The sequence below is a fragment of the Sprattus sprattus genome (assembly GCF_963457725.1).
Source record: "Sprattus sprattus genome assembly, chromosome: 7".
Taxonomy (NCBI): Eukaryota; Metazoa; Chordata; class Actinopteri; order Clupeiformes; family Clupeidae; genus Sprattus; species Sprattus sprattus.
The window spans coordinates 22448472-22469913 of NC_137926.1; the positions used below are offsets into that span (position 1 = coordinate 22448472).

Below are 21442 nucleotides of genomic sequence, written 5' to 3' on the forward strand. Positions count from 1 at the left end.
GGCTCGCTCCTTCTCTGCTTTCTCTTTTTTATATTCTACTTCCTGTCATGCTCTCTCATCCTCTCTATATATCTCTCTCTCTCATACACACACACACATGACCCTACACACAGATACTTTCCCATTCAGTCTCATAAAACCCATACATATATTATACATGCAAATTTCACATTCAGATTAGCTTATAAACATACTTTCTCAGTCTCTCATTTTCACACACACTCACAAAACCACATACAAATCCAGACTCCCACAGGGTCACATCTGTGTGTTGAGGCGTAATGCTTAATGGACATAACAGCACACTGAGACCTGAACAGCTGGACTTTGAGTTGTTCGCTCTCCGACCCCCCCCCCCACCCAATAGTTCCATTGCACACTAGTCTGTGTCAGGGGACTGGAAAGTTACTCACAAAGGTTAGGAGCCATGCTAAAGGGGAGGGGTCTAGACAGAAAGGAAGGAGGGACAGCAAAATGGAGGGAGTTTACGATGTAGAGTTATTTATTCATTTATTTGTTTGTTTTTTAAACTAGGAGTGTATTTTGAAAAAGAGAGGAACCCTGTTGAGATGGGAATGAGAAGAATGTCCTTGCTTTGTTCAAAAGCTGTCTATCCACTGCCATAGGGTGATATCTTAGTTCCCTGACCCATCACATTCACTGTCATGTTTAAATTTGGGATCCCCTAGGTGACAGAAATCAAGAGCCTAGCCAATCATGTGGTGGTGGGGAGCGTGTCATGTGAGACAAAGGACCTGTTTGCTGCACTGCCTCAGACGGTGGCCGTGGACATCAACGACCTGGGCACCATCAAACTAAGCCTGGAGGTCACCTGGAAGTAAGTGGCTATCTTATCTCAGCTCCCTGCAAGAGCACTACATCATATCATAGTTCCAGTTCCAGTTCCAGTCAGGTCAAGCTCTTAACAACTTTCAGTCTTCCCATCTCGTATTCGCAACTATGTCGCACACCAGGGCCTCAGCTGAATACCTGCTGTGGGGAAGGCAAAGAAGCCTTGCCCTTTCTGGAGCTGGAACTGGCATATGTTAATGCTAGAAGTAAAACTCATCACTATGTATTATCTGTGGTCCGGAGGGTGTCTCCTCCATCTGTTTGCTTACCTGTCACATCCACTCACGGTCACCTCCACTGTTTTTGTTTCTCTTTTTAGCCCCTTCGATAAGGACGACCAGGCCTCCTCTGCCAGCACGGTCAACAAACCTCCGACAGTCAACAAGCGCTTCTCCACCTACAACCAGAGTCCCCCAGACACACCGTCTCTGCGCGAGCAGGCCTTCTATGTGAGTCAAGTTGCTTCACTACCTACCCTGCTCACACCTCCCACACAAATCACTCCCCATCCTATTTGGTTCCAACGAGACTGGAAACTCTTTTAAAGTACAGTGAAGTTGGACGATGGAGCTGGATCAGCTGTAATTCCTCCTGTGCCACTAGTGAAGCTAATGAACGGTGCCAGAGCTTTGAAAATTAAATAAGCCTGTCCCAAAATATAGCTTTGATTAACTAGTGAGAACATCTCCTCTTGTTTGACTCACTCCTGACATTATTTCTTCCGACACTCTGCATTCCATTTGAGTTTGTTTATCCTGGAGATGTAATTTCCTCATCAACCTGCTCTTTTTACCGTGTTTTTTTCATGCTCTTCATGCAACGTGGAGACAAAACAAAAAAAATAGCTGCCATGTTTATCACTTCTTCCATACTTGTGTGTTTGGTTTTAGTGTTTTGTTTGGAATGCATGCCCAGTTACTCCGTTTACACGCTCATCCCAGGTGAGTTAGAAGCAGTGAAGGCATACATGTTTTCCCATGTTGTTGTGCTCAACCAGCCAAACCAGAAACATACCAGGAAGAACATAAAACTTTGAAGACTGATCAGTTGTTTAAATAATTGCCGTCAGGTGCGCTGCTGCTTGTTATGAAGGAAAACCTGCAGGCCTATGGGGCCCTCCAGGACCCAGTGTGTGCTCAACTTTGACCTTTTGGGTGTTGTGCCTCTGTTGGGGCTTCAAGAGGTTTCAGCAGTGTTGTCATTAGTAGTGTAGGAAAGCCTGGTCTGCATGGGCCGGTCCTGGTGAAAGTGTCATTAGCGTAGCCCGATAGCGTTTCTTGTCGTCCGCTTTCTCATGGTTCCCTCTTCTCCTGCCAACCTGCGATCTACTCCACTTGGGCCCCCTCATCCTCGCCCCCGTTCCATAGACGGCTCCTCGGGGGATGGCGCCAAAGCAGCGCTGGTCCCTGCTGGACGTGTTCCGCGACACACTGGCAGACAAGATCTCACAGAGCTGCTCTTGCAGCGACCTCACCTCCATCCGTCCCGGACAAGCACATGTAAGTCCCATGGAAGGACCCCCACTGTCCCTCACCCGAAAAGAGAGACCCTCTCCGCGGGGGCTCTGTAGTGACAAAAACATAATCATCGTCGATGGCTTTAGATTGAGCGCCAAATTAGTTGTCAGTAGTTGTTGTAGTCATAGTCAGAGTTGTAATATGTTTGTAGTTGCTGTGATTTTGTTGTGGAACATTATAAAGTGTCCTTCGTGTGTTTGTGTGTGTCATTCATGCTTAATATCAAACAGAATTGTAGAGCACAAGGTACATTTTGTATTACATTAGAGCAAAATATCAATTGTTTGTACACACTCAGTACTCCATATCTACTGTCGTGTAGCTTCAGTCCCCCATCTGTCTGGGTCGATAATCTCTCACAGAAAGCTCACAGAGTCTCCCTTCAGTTAAGTGGTCAGATGGCCTGATATTGTTTTGGTGGGACAACCAGTCTTGCCCAATGAGGCGGTGACTGGATAACTGGGACCTCAATTAAAGGGAGCAGGGAGGCTGTTTGCTTTCTGGGCTAGATGCCAGACTCGTCCTGCTCCATAATGGGGGCCGCGTGAAAGAGAAGGCGTCACCAGGCGCATAGGGATGGAAGCCAAGGCTCCCCCAGCCCCTCTCCGCCCCCTTCGTCTCTCTTTCTGCATCGCTGGCCCTCTCTCACTTCAGGGCAACTCACACCCATTCAGTTGCATCCTCAACACCCTTCTCCTCCACCATAATCATTCATGAAATGAAGGGAGGTCATCGGGAGACCTTGTGCTTTTGATACTCAGACACAGCCAGTCATGCCCATTCTAATCTATGCCCGTGTGTTATCTCCTCTCCTGTCCCTTTTCTCCTGTATGTTTCTCAGAATATGTTGCGACGACAGGAGGACATGGAGAACGGCACGGCCTGGTCCAACTCTTCTGAGTCCTCTGACGACTCCTCCAGTCCCCAGCTCTCCCTGGGACTCCGCCACACCAACAAGAACGTGGTGCAGCCGGAGGTGCAGGCAGCCGCCCCTGCCATAGAGATCGCCTTCGCACCCCGGGAGTCTGCCACCTCCACCCCCACCCGCTTAGCCAATCAAAAGGAGGAGGTGGAAGAGGAAGAGGAAGAGACTGTGAAAGGCAAAGCCAGCGCCGTGGCGATGGTTGCTGCAACAACAGCAGCGGCTGCCACAGTGGATGCTGGGAAGACGGAGGTGCCAAATGGCCACGCCCGATACTCACGGTCGCTGAGTCACATTAGTGAGAACAGTGTGGATGGCGCTTTGACAGACAGGTCGACTGGTGAATCAGCCGAGCCATCTGATGTGACCTCTGTTGCATCTGCCGTATCAGTCAATGACATTGTCATGGAGATGCCAGTCAAGACAGAGCCTGCGACCACAGTGGCGGTATCCCAGGATGCCAGCACCACATCGGAACCGGATAATTCTAGTAACGAGCCTATGTCTAGCTCCGATGAGGTGCCAGAGGAACAGGAGGAATCAGAGGTGTGTTCCCTCACCGCTGCCTCAGAGGAGGCTCAGCTGCCCAAACAGGAGTTCCCCTCAGAGCCCGTGTCTGAGGTGGACTCCGAGGTCAGCTCCAAGGTCATTTCCCAGAAGACACAGTCGATCGATTCGTCACCAGGGACTGAGGCGTCAGCCCAGAAAGGTGACTCAGTGGAGTCCTCTGCTCCGTATCAGGAGCCAGAGGCCATGGTGGTGAGGGCCCATGTGGCCGTGGTGGAGGCCGAGGAGCCTGGTCCCGTAGTAGAGGCCAAGCCCATGGACAGTGAGGCAGAGGAGGCTTTAGACATTGGGCTGGATGAGGCACTGGCTTCAGTCATCTCCTCTCTGGATGATTACAGAGGGCAGTTTCCTGAGCTGCAGGTCCTGGAACAGGAGCTGAAACAACTGGAACAAGCACTGTCGGTAAGTCCCAAACTTAATTACTTTGTGTGTGTGTGTGTGTGTGTGTGTGTGTGTGTGTGTGTGTGTGTGTGTGTGTGTGTGTGTGTGTGTGTGTGTGTGTGTGTGTGTGTGTGTGTGTGTGTGCTATATACGAGGCCAGCGATTTAGAAAGCATGGGTATTAGTCATGAAGGGAAATGAAAATGAGACGGGTGGTGTGGTTGTGGGGACGGGAGATGTTTTCTCTGCCCCGAGGTTGCACTCAGGGTGCGGTGTTTCCGGCTCCCGTGGCTTAGAGGTTTTAGCCTAACAGTGTAGGGGTGGTGTCCGGGGGCTGGGTGTCGCCCTGTTTTATACATACATACACATACACATACACACCCACACACATACACACTTACTCACACACAATATGCACTTGCCTTGTTAGTCTCTTTGATAACCATCAAAACCCATGTAGAACCAGACAGTCCCTTCCACCACTGTTTCCCACCCTGACTAGGAAGGCCATAGTGTAATGATTTTTTTTTAGACTGCACAAAATCACCTCATGTTTAGTCATTTAATTATTCAAGGAATTAATGAGAGTGATGGAATGGTCACAGTTTTGTACACACACACAAACACAGACTCTGTATGTGAATTAAAGCCTTAACTTTTTGAGAGGTAAAAGGATTCAACCTCTGTTCAGAAAAGAAGTCACCAGATCTAAAAATATGGCTATGTGTGATGACACTCTCTCTTTCTGTGTGTGTGTGTGTGTGTGTGTGTGTGTGTGTGTGTGTGTGTGCAGGGTCGCAGCCACAGTCGCTCGTCCAGCGTCAGCCTGACTGTGGAGACAGCACTTGAGAGCTTTGACTTTCTCAACACGTCGGACCTGGAGGAGGAAGATGATGATGAGGAAGAAGAGGGAGGGAGACAGAGCGGGCCAGACAGGTCAGACTTCCCAAAACGACTGACCCGCAAACAGGGGTGGGCGGTCTGTGTGTGTGTGTGTGTGTGTGTGTGTGTGTGTGTGTGTGTGTGTGTGTGTGTGTGTGCTGGTGTGAAGGTAGGGACGGGGCACTAGAGAAGGCACTGCCTCTTGACTTCCCATCTACGCATGTGGATACGTGTACTCTAGTGCCATCTAGGGGCTGAAATGAAAAACTGTTTAGAATGATTGCTGAGGGGAGTCTGAATGGTTGAATGAAGTTAAATGACTTGAGAGAATATCAATTCTAGAGGTCAGATCTCAAAACCATAGGTGTTTATCATCAATGATCTCTTCCATATGTTCAACTGCTGATTTGTGCATTTTTTTGTTCTTGTATGCACATGTCTGTCTACACTGTTGTGTATGAATGGGTGAGTCTTTGCTTATCTTAAGTGTCCTTGTTTAGCATTGGCATACACTGATGCCACTGTGTGTGTATTTTGCCTGTGTGTTTAGTGAGCGCCGTGGCGCCCCCGAGCGGCCAGCCGAAGAAAGTGCGGGTGAGGACGAGGGTTGTGAAGCGCGCTGCTGGGACACTCCCTCCGCCCCCCTCAGCACAGCCTGCCTTTCACTAGATCACACCCTGCTGGTGCATCTGAAGAACTGCAGCTCTCAGCTACTGGTGAGTAGGCCCGTGCCTGTCTACACTACTTATACATGATTATTTCCAGAGCTGCCTTTGTTGTGGCTCTTTTACAAGCATTATTAGGATTCAGAGTAGTGTAATATGACCGTTCATAATCCAGCCCAGGGCTGAAAGACAGATTTAACTGTAACCACAGGCTTCTGTAATCCAGTTCTGCCTTGTTGCATTAATATTCTAATGTGTGCACTCTCTCTGCCTTGCTCTCTTTCTTGCTGCTGCCTGCTTGTGCTGTCCAGCGCCTGGGTACCTTTGGGCCTCTGCGCTGTGGGGAGATGTACGCTCTGGACCGCCTGCTCAGGGAGGCCCGGGTGCTCGAGCTCATCAGACGAGTCGCCAAGGACACGTCAGAGGGCATGAACCAGCCTGAAGAGGGTGAGAGCAGTGCGACAGTCGCTGGCGAGTTCATACTTTGTCATGCCACTCACAGGTTTAGGCCAAGTTGTGGGTTAACACAAAAAAAAAGTATGTACAGAATCACCTCTGTGCATTAAGCCTTGTGAATGCTTTACATGTGCCAGAATAACCGAAAGGAATCAAGATTAATTTAATCAAATAAATTATACAGCTTTCATTTGTAGAAGTTAATGAATTGTATGAGATAATTAAATGTCTTCTTCATCGTCTGTCTTTCTCTCTCCATGTTTGTGATGGAGCAGTGGTTCCTCAGTTAGATCAGTGCCAGGGTGCCGTTGTGTTGTGGAAGCAGTGCATGGACGACAGCAGCGAGAGGAGTTCCGTGTACAGCACGTCCACAGAGACCATTCTGCACGCGCTCAGTACCACCTACTCCAGCAGACTACCAGAACGAGCAGTTAGCCTTGCTGATTCAGGTGTGGCCTTGCACTGTGTGTGTGTGTGTGTGTGTGTGTGTGTGTGTGTGTGAGAGAGGGACTTATGTGAGTGTATGCAGATGTGTGTGTGTGTGAGTATTATAATGTCTGTGGGAGAGTGAGTGTGTATATGCATGTTGCATGTCTGAGGACATTAACATTTAGACATTTTTGTGCATGTGTAGGTGTGTTCCCCTTGTTCTCTTGGGTAGTTTTCCATCTGCTGAACACAGGCGGTTATCCTCATCACTCAGATACACACATTATGGAACTACACCGGTATTCCCTTAACCACATTACTCCTATATTCAAACTAAATAGTCCACATTTTCAGCAACTCCTATTGTCTGTCTGAAAAGTCTGTCACAATGGCCTTGATGTGATCATGTTGGTCAGATGGAGCCCTGTGCTTTGGCAGAGTGTGCTGCTCTGTTGTGTGCCGACTGGCATAAATATGTGTTGTGCGTGGTGTGTTGTGGCCCAGTGTTCCTGCGACTGGTGGAGAGAATGCTGGAGAGGAGGCTGCCCAGACGCGGGGGAGGGGCAGCCAGAGAGATGATCACACTCTTCCAATTCTGGAGCTACTTGGAGGCTGAGGGAGTCATCGATCTGGACACACACGTCACCGAGCTGGCCGATGAGGGTGAGTGAGTGAGTGAGTGAGTGAGTGAGTGAGTGAGTGAGTGGGGGGGGGGGGGGGGGGTGTGTATGTATGTATGTATGTGTGTGTGTGTGTGTGTGTGTGTGTGTGTGGGATTGATTGCCAACATATATGAAAGACAGACTAATAAAAGTCTACCAGTCTACTGGCAGCTCCTTGACACAGCCTCCCAGATGATTAACAGTATTCCATACACAACAGCTAATGTGATGGAGAGAGAGAGACTGCAATACAGACACAATAAACTGAAGAGATGCAAAATAAAATGGTTTAACTGTGAGCACTGTACTGAGTCATGGTCTCCTGACCTGTTGAATTGCTGTTGCTTTGAGTGGATTAGTGACTGTGGAGGCGGGCCCTCTACTCTCACCCATCTCTGTGGTCATGACTGAGTGGATGTGTGTGGGCGTGTGAATGTGTTGTATTCACACACTAATGGGCATTGATGGGAATTTTCTCCATCACGCCGAAGGTAGCATTAACACCTCATCAGAAGCTCTTTAGTCTCACCAGTCAGCACCAGTTAGCCATTCAGCGTTCATTCTTATTTGTTCGCCCTCATTCTTCTCAAAAGATTTTTAATGCAATGAACCACCCATTTCCCCTAAGCCAGACTAGTTTCACTCATTCTTTTGTCTTTGTATGCGTTTCTGTTTTGTGTTTCCGTGTATGTGTGGTTGTGTGTCTTCCGTGTCTATCAGTATCTCTGTCTATAACGGCTTGTGTGTTGTGGGGGTTGTATGTCTGTCTATATATCTGTCTGTAACTCTGTGTATGTGTTTATACACATGCAGTGTGGCTGGTGCAGTGCCTGCAGTGTGGGGACCAGGACACGCTGGTGAAGGCGCTGAAGAGGCCCCCAGAGAGCAGCCTGAAGAGGGAGGGCCTGCGGGCCGTCAGCCTGCTGCTGAGAGACCCCCGCGGGAAGGTGTGCAGTGCCGCCAGCTCCCTGCTCCGCAGCCTGGCGGACCAGCCTCGCCACAGAGAGAGGGTAAACTCACCGGTGCCCCCCTGTACACACCAACACTCCATATGGCACTTACATATATTCGTCTTATGATTAAAGGTCATACTCCCAAACTGATTGTATGGGACAGTGTAAAATGAACAAAATAAAAACACAGAATTGAAACAGGAATGTGTGAGGTGGAGAAAGCACCCCCTTACAGCCCATGTATAACTTTGAAGGAAGTGAAATTGTTGACACAGTTTCAAATTATATATTTTTACCACATTTTACCACTGCTGGACTCAACTCAATAGTTTTGAGAAGTGGAGATGTTCACTAAAACATAATGCTGTTTACATATTTACTCAGTCTATGTTATACAATGCAGAGCAGCCCCAAAACAGCCATGCACAGGTGACATGTGTCCATGAGCAATTAATAATGCTTAACAATGCAGTGCTCCATTTGTATTTCAAATGGTTTAAAATCCTTAGCACTTCAGTAGCACTAGACTGTGTATGCTATATAAGCATGTGAAACGTTTTCAACAGGTCTATTCAGAATGGTTCTTGTTAATGTTTGACAATTCACCAGAAAGGGTTCTATCTGTTAATACTTGTTTTCCTTTCATCTCTACTTAACTGGGTTATCTATTTGACTCAGAGCATTCAGCGTCTCTTTCGTTCCAATATTGAATTGTGTCTAATTATTATAGATTATGTTCTGGCAGCTCTTCGTGCTACCAGTGGGTTGACTTTAAACCAGGTCTAAGCTTGCAAGCCACAACGTAACTTATTGATTTAGTTGTGTAAAAACAATCTGGCTGGACATTAGGCCATCTTTCAGAAGCTTTTTCATCCTCTTGATAACAATCTTTTAAACCTCTTGATAATGAAAGACTAAAACAACTGAGTGACAGTAAAACTACCTTCAAACTAAGAGGTAATTTTTTTAATGGGGAAGTGAATGGAAAATCATATCATATTTTGTCCAGTGTGCCATTTTGTTTCATAATCTTTCACAAAGGTAGCCATCTCAGGCATTCCTTCTATTGTTACAAAACAATTCTGACATCTCCGGTCAAGGGGAAAAAAAGACAACAACTCTGCCCAATCTGTGAGCTTTGGATCCACAAGCCATGGACTGAAAGAAATGCTGTGTCAGCTTAATGTTAAACTTTTGTTACATCCTTTTAGGTGACATATACTGACACTGACAAGCTCTCTATTTCCTCAACTAGGCATTGGTAAGCTGTCTGGAACTTCTGGAAGATGAGAGTTTGGAGACACGAGTTTGTGGATGCAAAGCCCTCGCATGCTTGAAGGTCTGTAGCAAAGCAACATAGCCCACACATTTTCCAACGTTATATTTGTTGTGATATATCAAATAGGCCAGGGCTTATGTGGCTCCAAAACTGTGCAGGTTTAGGTACATTTGGGACTTTAATTTATGTATCAGCAAGAGGCAACTTGCCACATGCTAAGCTGGTTAGAAAAGATATCTAGGTCAACATACAGTATATTTCCTTTGTAGGAAAATAGACTGAACCATTAGGTGTACCAGTAGCTCTGCAAAGTACCGGCATGTGAACAAATGTACTCCCTCTGTGGTCTATCCCACAGGCCAAAGAGAGCATCGACCAGTTGGTCTACCTGTGTCGCACCGACAAGGAAGACGCAAGGGACGCCGCCAAGCAAGCCCTGCTAGTGCTGGGTAAGTGAGTGAGTGAGTGATGAGGAGAGCATATGGTTTGTTTTAAACATTGGGGAACTGGGGGAGGACCGGACCAAGGGGATAAAAGTAAAAATGTGAAAATGGATAAATGATACATATGGGTTACGTGAAGCTTAAAGGGATCGGAAACATAGGATAAGAGGTAAATGAAAGCTTTAGAGTTAGCAGTGGGGGAACTATGTGCTCACAGTGTGAACTCTTAATGAGGCACAGATGATCACTTTTGACCCTTGTGCCATCTGCAGGCGAGGAGGGAAAAATGGCCCACCGACACGTGGAGTCGTCGCAGGATGGAGTTGCCCGGCTTTTCGCCCCAGGCAGCATGGCCAGCACCGCTTTCTGATCCAACAATAATCTGCCACGCCCTTAATCTTCACAAACACAAACATAAACACACAGAATCATGTCAACCCAGTTGTGTCTGTCCGATGTTGCCAATTCAAGGAGACCGGTGATCACACACATCACTACACTGTAAATGCGTGGGTAACAACAGCCTCACCCGAAGCATGGACTTCACATAGTAACTGTGTCCTATTTTCTGACATGGGGTGTGTGCAAGGCAGTGTCAAAGAGCACCGACACGGACATATTTATACATCCACTCACAAGCTGAAGAGTAATCACAATTATAAATCTGTATATTATCCAGTAATAACATTTGTAATGTGAGGGAAGGTATGATAACTGCAAAGTGCGATGAAGGAGATAGAAATGTCGCAGAAAGCAGAAGAGGATGGAGTGTTTTGCTGCCTTAGTATTTGGCCCAAAGGTGTTGCCTTTTTCAGAACATGGACATGTGATTTAGGACAGCGTCCAGACAATGGCTGGACCACCAGGTGCAAGAGACTAGACTCTGGACGCCCGCTCGCAGGTTGAGGGTGAAGCATAAAGGGCGGGGGGGGGGGGGGGGGGGGGGGGGTGTTAATGTTCGCTCTCTCTTTTATTTGGGGAGGAATGCACTTTTGAATGGTTGACTTTTGAGGTGAGGACAATTACGACTGCGTGGAGAGTGCTTGGTGTGAATGTTTGTGGAAGAATGTTAGTTGGCAATGGGGGAGGGGTGGAGTGATTGGTATCACTCCTCAGGGTGGGGCACTGGAGGAATGAAGCCACCCACAGACGCCTCCCCCCCCCCCCCCCCCCCTCAACACACCTCACGAAGGACCATTATGACCTGAAGGGGGAGGGAGGGACCACTAAAGCATCACAGTGCCATCATTCTATATTGTCAAATATGTATGCTTTAGAAAATGAATCTATATAAATATATATAAATATATATGAATATATTCAATTGGAAGAATATGTGTTTTCTAAATGTGTTGTAATTTTAGTTGAAATGTTTAAATACTCAGACTATATGCAGAACTGTCAAGGGTGCCGAAGCCACAGTAACTCACAACGCACTTGTTGAGACTCAAGCCACTGGCGTTTTACTGAAGTTTATTTCTGCTGTAAAGGAGGTGAAACTTATGTTTAATTTTTTTTTTTTTCAAATCAGAAATATTATTTTGTTGTACAAATGTGTTAAGTGTGGTGGACTTGGCCTTTTACAGAACCGTCACAGACAACCTCTTATGACCATATGATCTCTGGGTCGGCCCCTGCATGCACACTGAGAACCTCTAGCTCAGGGTGTTCTCTGCCAAGGTGACAGGAGGGAGACGGGCTCCATGAGAGAGCCTGGAACTTGTTTTATTTGCTTTTTTGTTCTGCTACTTTTATTTCTTTCCATTCTGTCAGACTTTCAAATGGGTGCTTTAAAGCCTCATCAGTGAACAAGTGCCTCAAAGTAAGGGGAGGGGGGAATGCTAAGGCTTTATTTAAGAGTTAATGGTTGCAGTGCAAGATGACAGACTGCATCAAAGATTTCAGTATATTTTCCTTAAAACTCACAGACAGTACAGCATTAAAGTGATTTTTTTTTCTATAAAATGTATATTGTCTGACAAGAATCTTGCCTGACATCAAGTGTAAAGAAAACATTAAAACATTTTAAAAATATGTTTGTCTCAATGAGTTCTTAAACACAATAAGAAACGAGACTAAGTATGTATGATTTAATAAAAAAATATTGTAAATCTTGCTCATATATATGATTAGCATACGATTAAAGGCTGTGAAGCAATGTATTGTGTTAAATGGTGTGCCTTCTCAAAATGTACTGCTAAAAGAGTGAAATAAGGGAAGGTATTCAACTAGGTGATATCAAAATTAATATAAATGGCATTCGTGTTGTCATATTGGATAAATTCAGCATAATTCCTCTACATCTGCTATGCCCGCATACATTTTCTGAGGATGCAATCATTCTTCTGCCGATGTGATGGGCAGACACGAAAGCTACTCTGCAAAGTAAAACACGGCCACTGGCCCAAAACATATCTACCCCATGGCTGTTCCTAATCCCAGTGTTGGGCCATAAAGGTGCAATTCAAAAGTAGCGCCCCAAACGGCCAATCCCCACAATGCTGTGTTTACAGCCCTCCCCTTCGCCACCGCCCCCCTGCGTGCCGCGCAGGCGCATCCACCGCTTCAGGCCGCCATTTTGTGCGGAGCCTACTCTGCAAAAGCGGGAGAGGATTAAAACCACCGGAGGAGAAGGACGCATTTTTACACCATCGCGGACAGAAGAAAGAACAAACCCTGGGCTTTCTGTCGAATTCAACGAGAGAATAAACAAGGGAACGCAGGTAAAACAGCTCTACTTTCTAGAAAAGGGGGGAGTTTTGCAGGAGCTTTATTCGGCCTCTAGGTGTCACGATGGGGCTCCCAGTCCAGGCGGCTGGCGGGGGGTGTTTGTCTCCCTCTATCGTTATCGAAAATTTAGCAAAAAACATTTATAACCCAGAAGTTCGGGGTAATGTCCAAGTATTACGTGTTATTTAACCCAAATCAGTTGGCATTTCAGCAAGATTCGATATTTATCCACTTCGATGTTTGCTTGAATGTTTAGGCCAGGCGTCCATTTTCTTTTTCTTCTCTTTGTTTCCTGTCTTTCCCTACTGATAGAAACCCGCCGTTTCTACATCTAACGTTAGCAGTCCAACGTAAAGCTAGTTGGCTAACTTGGCTACTTAGCTAGGCTGCTCAGAACTTATCAACCGAAGCAAGATTTAAATGAGTTAACAACAACTGTAACTTTTACAAAAATAGAAAAAAAAACATACAGCATTTCACAAGAAACTGCATAACCGGTAATTAAACCAGGCCAACGGCCAGGTTAGCTTAGCTACTTAGCTACCTCGGTAATTTGTTCGCGCCCCTCCTAACTGAGCAAATTCAATTCAAATGCTGAGTCTTTCCTGGGTCCAGCGCTAACGTTAGCTTACAAGTTAGGTTAACTGACATTGACCCAGCTAAACTGTTAAGTTCAGTCACACGTCGTGAACTCAATGTATCAATGTAACATTTTGTAACAAACATAGCAGTTGAAATATAATAATCAAGTCACAGGCCGAGCAGAATTTCACGTTATCCAAAACATTCTGCTAACCCGTTAGCATATTTTTCAGTTGGCGCTAGCTTGTTGCGCAGACCGAAATCAAACGAGGAAGATACATAGCTAAATGACCTCGATGGCCATTTTCGTTAACTTGCTCAACACGCATCCCGCTCACTCACTTTCCCTGCCCGAAGCTAGCGATCTGTTCCCATTCGACCAGATAAAATGCCGCAAACGACGAGCTCTGCGCAGTTCACCATGCCAGCGACCGCGCTTATTGAAAGACTACCTTAAGCAACAATCGAGGGAAAGGATAAAAACGGCGGAGAGCTCCCTCTACAACCCGGCTGGTAGTGGTACAAAAACACGATTAGCCAGCCACAGGAATCCACATGTCACTCGAAATGCATTCGAGATATAAACTTTTGGATTTATTTTAACATGATTAGAACCTAATTATGTCGACATTTTTAGAGGGTTTATAATTGTTGCCGTAACGCTTAGCAACTTGGGAACTAAAAGATTCTTAGTTCATTGATACAAGTGGAGACGCAAAGTGAAGTGCCATGAAGTCTGAAGATTGGTTTCGCTTTTACCTAGCTGACCATGGCGTTAACGGCTTGGGTGCTGATAATCTGATTTCTGATGACTGTCAGAACTGAAGGCCTAACACCTCTGTATTTCTTTCAGGTTGAGCTGTAGATAGAAAAGAAGGGAGAGGTGAGGCAGGTAGCTCATGCAGCGGAACCAGACTTGAAGAGAGAAGCAGGTTTAGACAGCAAAGATGAAGTACACATTTTTGGTGCAGGTAAAATGTTTGTGAGGAAAAGCAAAGATGAAGAACCACATCATGTTCCTGAAAATCCAGCATAAAGTCTTGTGTGACACTGGATCCCTGTTTTATCTGAGTTCAGGAATGAGCAAAACAACATACAGTTTGTAATGTACATATAGGGTAGTAATGGGATGGCAGGGAATGTTCCATTAACGGAGGCTGTTTATCAGATAGGTTGGTTGTAAATACACCAACTCCCTTTAAGAATCAGGTAGTTGTATTTCAGAAAAGCAGAGGAAAACAAACTCACCTGTCACCTGTACCCACAGGTATTACCCATGGAAGGGGGACCGACCGAGGTGGTGGAGGAGGCCGGTGACGCCTTTAAGGCCAAAGAGTGCAAGACCTATGTGCGGCGACGTGAGGATGAAGACGTCGGTGCAGATTTACTGCAGGCGGCTGGCCTGGAGGCTGTAGAGCAGTCCGAGGTGGAAGGGTCAGAAGAGGTTGATGCAGAGACACATCAGCTGGTGGAGGGTGTGGTAAATGTCAACAGTAGCGTGGAGATGTTGGTTATGGATGGCCTTGATCCAGCACTGCTCCAGATGAAGACTGAAGTAATGGATACTGCTGGGGTGGCCGGAGCGCCTCATGAGGCCACGGTGACCACAGTGGACGACACACAGATCATCACGCTGCAGGTGGTCAACATGGAGGAACAACAGCTGGGACTGGGTGAACTGCAGCTAGTGCAGGTGCCTGTCTCGGCCGTGCCAGTCACTGCTGCTACAGTACAGGAGCTGCAGGGCACCCTGGTGGATGCCACCGCCATGCCTAAAGATGGAGAGCCTGTCATCTGCCACACCTTGCCACTGCCTGAGGGATTCCAGGTCTGTGAATGTTGCTACACCTATTAGCTCTTCTAATGAGTTGCTGTCAAGAACAGTGCCCATGCCTTTTGAATAAGACTAAATTGTTGTCAGTATCAACAGATACAGTACTAGGTGCCGTGTTTTGTGAATCTGACCTTTTTTATCTTCATTTAGTCTTGGTAATTGTTGGTGATCTTTTCACTTTAGAGGTTAAGCAAAGTCTTTTTATGCTATTTCTCCAGGTGGTGAAAGTCGGAGCAAACGGAGAGGTGGAGACCGTGGAGCAAGATGAGCTCCAACCACAGGAGGAACCCCAAGCCCAGGAGGAGGGTGAGGAGGAGATCACCGAACCCCAGAATGAGGATCCCACCTGGTCCAAAGACCCTGACTACCAGCCCCCTCTCAAAAAGACCAAGAAGACAAAGAAGAGCAAGCTGCGCTACAACACAGAGGGCGAGAAGGACATGGATGTCTCTGTGTACGATTTTGAAGAAGAGCAGCAGGAGGGTCTGCTTTCAGAGGTCAACGCTGAAAAGGTGGTGGGCAACATGAAGCCGCCCAAACCCACCAAAATCAAAAAGAAGGGTAAGATGCTTGCAGATGACTCCTAAAGTAGAACCGTAGTTCAGTTTTGTGTAGCATGAATTGTGAAAGTCTCTGACTAACTGAAATATGATCCCCCTGCTCTCTGTCATGTAGTGTGATGGTCCATTCATGAAAAGACTACTGTCTAATTAAAACCTGACTCCCTCCTTGTTTTTCCAACGTGCAGGTGTGAAGAAGACATTCCAGTGCGAGCTGTGCAGCTACACCTGCCCCCGCCGCTCCAACCTGGACCGCCACATGAAGAGCCATACGGACGAAAGGCCCCACAAGTGTCACCTGTGTGGCCGTGCCTTCAGAACGGTCACTCTGCTGAGAAACCACCTGAACACCCACACGGGTATGTGCACAGCTTTCTTTGACTGGCAACGGATTAGGAGCCCGGTTTATCACTTGATTGAATTTGAAAAATATTTTCGCGAGAACTGGTTTCTTATCTTGTTTGTTCTCTTCGACAGGCACCAGACCGCACAAGTGCACTGACTGTGACATGGCATTCGTGACCAGTGGAGAGCTGGTGAGGCATCGACGCTACAAGCACACCCACGAGAAGCCCTTCAAGTGCTCCATGTGTGACTATGCCAGTGTGGAGGTGAGTTGTGGTGTTTGTCTGTTTTGAATAAATAAAGAAATAAATTCCTTCCTCAATCTCTTTGTTGTGGAAATTATCTCTAACATTTGTCTGTGGTTGTCTCCAGGTCAGCAAATTGAAGCGGCACATTCGCTCCCACACCGGAGAGCGTCCCTTCCAGTGCAGCCTGTGCAGCTACGCCAGCAGAGACACGTACAAGCTGAAGAGACACATGAGGACACACTCGGGTAAGACAGTCAGCAGTACATCACTCTTCACCATCTTGCTGTTTCTGACGCTTTCTCTTGTGATTTCTTGTCTGTAACTGAGTGGTTTCTGACTGTCCTTTTCTTAACCTGTGCAGGGGAGAAGCCCTACGAGTGCTACATCTGCCACGCCCGCTTCACCCAGAGTGGCACCATGAAAATGCACATCTTGCAGAAACACACTGAGAATGTGGCAAAGTTCCATTGCCCACACTGCGACACAGTCATTGCCCGCAAGAGTGACTTGGGTAAGAATTCAATTTCCTTATGGGTTTACCATGGAATTAAATAATGGTGCACCTCCTCATAGCTTAATGCAGTCTTTGCCTACACTCAGCAGTCCGTCTGCTTATTGGTTAGCTCATTCCTTTTGGTTATAGCTAATGCGTAACCTTAGGTTTTCCCTCTTGTTAGCATTTTGGACAGTTTTATTGAGCACAGCTGTCAGAACTCGTGCCCTCACCCTCGATTAACCCACCAATGTTCCCCATCAGGTGTGCACCTGCGTAAGCAGCACTCCTACATCGAGACGGGCAGGAAGTGCCGCTACTGCGAGGCTGTGTTCCATGAGCGCTACGCCCTCATCCAGCACCAAAAGTCCCACAAGAACGAGAAGCGCTTCAAGTGCGACCAGTGCGACTACGCTTGCCGGCAGGTTTGTTGTGCTCCTCTTGCCTTCATCTTCAGTCTCCTGCACATACATATTCATTTTAGCCTCATTGAACTGTAATAATGTTTCTCAATAAGGAATGTTGGAGGAAGTGATAAATATGCAAACTGATGCTGGTCACTAAACTATTTGTAACTGGCCTTGCTGTATGTTGGTTATAGGAGCGCCACATGGTAATGCACAAGCGCACCCACACCGGAGAGAAGCCGTACGCCTGTAGCCACTGTGAGAAGACTTTTAGACAGAAACAGCTGCTGGACATGCACTTCCGCCGCTACCATGACCCTAACTTCGTGCCCACCTCCTTTGTGTGCACCAAGTGTGGCAAGACATTCACCCGTAGGGTAAGAATCGGGCTCTTCTTCTGAGCAATGTAAAATGGGTGTGAGAAGGGTCCAGTGTTTTAGTGGCCCATATAAGCAACATGCTCAAGAGAAGTCTGTTTAATGGCAACCTTTAAACGGTGTGAAAGCATGTGTTACTCATCTTTTGGCCTCTGGTTTAATGTTTAGTGTGTCAACTCTTGTCATCCTGTAACGCTACTTTAACTGAGTTCCCTCTCTGGTTCCAGAACACCATGGCCAGACACGCAGAGAACTGCAACGGCCAGGACCCAGGCACTGATGGAGAGAACGGGGCTCCTCCCAGGAGAGGGCGTGGCAGGAAGAGGAAGATGCGCAGCAGGAAGGACGACGATGACGACAGCGGTAAGCTCCTTCCCTCCCCTTAATTCTAGGTTTTACGTGGAGGTTTCTCTTTACCCAGCAGTTTATTTTTAGGTTCCGTTCATTTCAACATTTTTGCCATCTAGCTACTATTCTGCAAGATTTTGTCTTCAGTATAAATATATATATATATATATATTTTTTTAATTATTTTTTTGTATCGATACATGGTCTGTAGTCTGTGCTAAGTCCACCTGTGCCCTTGTGTCTCCTTTAGAAGATCATGGTGAGCCCGACCTGGATGATGATGATATCGATGATGAGGATGAAGAAGATGAGGAGGCTCTGGATGAAGTGGAGATGGAGGTTGAGCAGGCCCCGCCTATTGTGCCCATCCCTGCGCCCGCCTCCCCGCCTGTTAAGAGGAAACGCGGAAGGCCCCCAAAGAACGCCCCCAAGCCCACCCCGACCAAAGCACCCGCAGGTAGCCAACCACTTCACAAGGGCATACTTGCTTTTGTAAACTGCTTGTGTGTAACTGTTGTGGGCAAAATTCAATATATATTGTCCTGAATGAGGATTTACCCCCAATGGCCTTTCGATTAAGAACTCTGTGGTTTGTCTTGCAGCGGCAGCCATCATTCAAGTGGAGGATGAGAGCACGGGGGCCATAGAGAACATCATCGTGAAGAAGGAGCCTGAAGGAGAGGCGGCAGCGGCAGCAGCTGCCCCCGCAGCCGAAGTGCAAGCCGAGGAGGTGGCCGTGGAAACAGTGCAGCTGCCGGTGACTGAGGCGGCGCCCAACGGGGACCTGACCCCAGAGATGATCCTAAGCATGATGGACCGGTGATGTGTGGCAGCAAGGACACGCGTGATTGCGCAACGTGGCGCGACTCTCACTTACACACACATGCACACACTCACTCGTTTAACACAAAGAGAAACAAACAAACAAACAAACACACATGCCTCTCCCCCTGCTCCTGCTTCTGTCGCCTTGCCTCACCTCGCCTCCCCAGAATTCCTCAGCCCCACCCTGCACGGCTGTCGGACTTCAGGCACCACTTCCTAACACTTTAACCATCACTGTTTTGTTCTTTTCTCTTCTGTTTTACTTCAGTCTAAGCTCTGCACTTTTTTTTTTACTGTCGAGTTTCCAGCAGCTGTCCTGGACCTGTACGTGTGGCGGCACCTCTGCATGAAACAGCCCTTCCAACCCAATTCAGTCATTCAGTTTCTGTTGGATCTATTAGCTTTTCTTCTGTGTGCCATTTTGTGCATGGGGTGTGTGTATGTGTGCAGAGTAGGTACATGTTTGTGTGTATGTGCGAGGTTGCTTGCGTGTGTATGTGCGTTGAGGAGGAGCAGGAGACTGCACACCCATCCAGACTAGTGTGTGTCATGAGTTTAGGATTTTTATTTAATTTTTTTCTCCGACTAACAGAAACCCTTGCTGTGACATTGCCTTGGCATCAATGAGTTTGTTATGGCCGGGATAAGACCAGACATGATGTTGCATAACCTTTCCTGTAACTGCTGTAAATCATGGGCCTGTAACCCTACCCTGTCATTGATCATCCTTTTAACATTTAACAATGTAACAACTTTTAGCCACTGCATACATCTTTGGTGTTTTTTTTTTTGTTTGTTTCTTTCCCCACCACTCATGTAAGTTGAATATGGGCTTTGCTGAGGTGGCTAGGCAACCATCAGATAGCCAGGCCAGGAACCGCGGCATCCATTCATCCATCCATTTAAGTTTTTAAAGACCTGCAGTTTGATGCGTTGTACAAAAAGAGAAGCGGTAAACTTGGCTAGTTTTGCTTGTAAATAATTTTTATTTTCTGTTTTATTATGAACGTTTTAATCTTTTTTTTCTAGTGAATCGGTGACCTTGAATGCAGGTAACGGAAGGGACATTGGTGTTTTAACAGTAGACTATTGGAGAACGTACCGAGTTGAAACTACCATGGTTTCTATAATAACTAATTATAAAAAAAAAAGAAGAAAAAAAGAAAAACAGAATGCTTTAGAAGAATCATGTAGGCAAGCGTGGCTCTTTCACCTGTCCTTTCTTTCTGTCCTTTGTAGCTTAAACTGTCGTGTACTAAACTCTGCATTCTCAGAAAGGATCAGGCCTTGTGCAACCCAATCTTGCCTACCATTCATTGTCCACATTAATGTGTGTATGAAGAAACAGCGTGATCTGCGTTTTACCCAAAAAGCGAGCCGAGGTGTTGGTTTGTCTTTTGCGTTTTTTGTTTAAACTCAAGGACAAAAAGGGACACTGTTAGGCACATGCATCTAAACAAACACCTTGTGTTTTAAATGTACGGACGATCTTGTAGCACCAGCTCCAGGTCTTAAATGTAAATTAAATTCTGTTCATATTTGTGGAGAAGATGCTGTTTTTTTGAGATTGAATGGAAGGTTGTGAGAAGATGTTTTCTAGCCCACCACTAGATCGTGATTTGTTCCTTGTCAGGACTACGTTTGTTATGGGTGAAGTTGCTTGGAGAAGGAGACATTGCGGACAACCATTGATTGAATTGAATGATGATTGAATAAGAGGCGTGCTTTTAGGGAAGAATGACTGACTGTATAAAGTTTTGCCGCTCTTTTGGCAACACAAAAAACCAAGATTGGAAACTATCCTTTATGCGAACATTTCTGCTGACTTCAAAATAAGGTTTCATCCTACATGTAATTGCATTTAAACTGCTTTTCTTTTTCTTTTTGATTTTTTTTCCCTTTGTTTTGTTAAGCTCTTAATTATAGGTTGATGCATTTTGTACTTAGCTGTACTGTGTGAATTTTACATTGGTCAGAAAACCAACAATATAAAGTCTTTATTAGGATTGGGTGGGGCTGAGTGCCCGAGAGAAAGGTGGTGTGGAGAATGTATTGCTGTACAGCTAATAAAAAAAGAAACTATTGGCTTAGTCTGGCGTTCTGCTTATTGGTTTGTTTTTTTAAAAACACTACTACTGCACTTTGAGTTTGGATTTTGAACATGATCTTTAACTGTAAACTACATAAATTAATACATTTAAGTCAGGTGAGCTGTCCAGTCTTCATTTCTCAGGGTTACTTGAAGTGCACATTTACTCATCCAAACATTTTTATAGATATATATACTTGTTAGTCACTTGAGGTGGAGTATAATGCATCGCTTGAATTTTAACAATTGGTGTTTTGCTTCACATCTCTTGGATCAACAATATAGGAAAGCCTGCGTCCTAAAGACTTGGAGGTTTGGAGGATTAAAAAAAAATATTATAATTTCTGTTCTGAGCCATGTCCTCTCTGAGTAGCTCTCCACTCACTTAATACCTCAGTTGGCCATGCCTGAAACAAAGAACATCACTATCTTATAAGTTACACCAGTAGTTCTACATGAGTTTTTTTTGTCTGCAGTCCAAATCCATCTCTAGAGATGACTAAAACACCAAATATGGGCTTGCACCAAATCATTGCACATGCATTACTTTTTTGTGGGTTGAAACATGTGGCACTTTATTGTAAGGATTGTAAAATG

At 46.1% G+C, this 21442-nt stretch overlaps 2 protein-coding genes across 3 annotated transcripts in view; both read left to right on the forward strand.

Annotated features, from left to right (window-relative positions):
• The window catches only part of ripor1 (RHO family interacting cell polarization regulator 1), a 46055-nt gene extending 35613 nt beyond the window's left edge, over positions 1-10442 (forward strand). For both annotated transcript variants that reach the window (XM_080841676.1, XM_080841675.1), the window contains exons 11-22: positions 690-838; positions 1172-1301; positions 3211-4260; positions 5032-5174; positions 5671-5836; positions 6097-6232; positions 6517-6690; positions 7175-7333; positions 8146-8342; positions 9541-9624; positions 9923-10013; positions 10280-10442. In XM_080841676.1, the coding sequence (XP_080697802.1) occupies positions 690-838; positions 1172-1301; positions 3211-4260; positions 5032-5174; positions 5671-5836; positions 6097-6232; positions 6517-6690; positions 7175-7333; positions 8146-8342; positions 9541-9624; positions 9923-10013; positions 10280-10377 (2577 nt within the window). In that variant the 3' untranslated portion in view covers positions 10378-10442. The remainder of the gene's footprint in view (positions 1-689; positions 839-1171; positions 1302-3210; positions 4261-5031; positions 5175-5670; positions 5837-6096; positions 6233-6516; positions 6691-7174; positions 7334-8145; positions 8343-9540; positions 9625-9922; positions 10014-10279) is intronic.
• Positions 10443-12505: 2063 nt separating this feature from the next.
• On the forward strand, positions 12506-20841 carry ctcf (CCCTC-binding factor (zinc finger protein); the record flags this gene model as incomplete). Its single annotated transcript, XM_080842086.1, has 12 exons — positions 12506-12730; positions 14587-15147; positions 15372-15714; positions 15902-16072; positions 16191-16324; positions 16431-16551; positions 16668-16817; positions 17064-17224; positions 17401-17583; positions 17811-17946; positions 18182-18388; positions 18534-20841. The coding sequence occupies 12 exons, from the start codon at positions 12506-12508 to the stop codon at positions 18752-18754; spliced, it is 2613 nt and encodes an 870-aa protein (XP_080698212.1). The 3' UTR covers positions 18755-20841.
• Between the last annotated feature and the right edge of the window lie 601 nt (positions 20842-21442).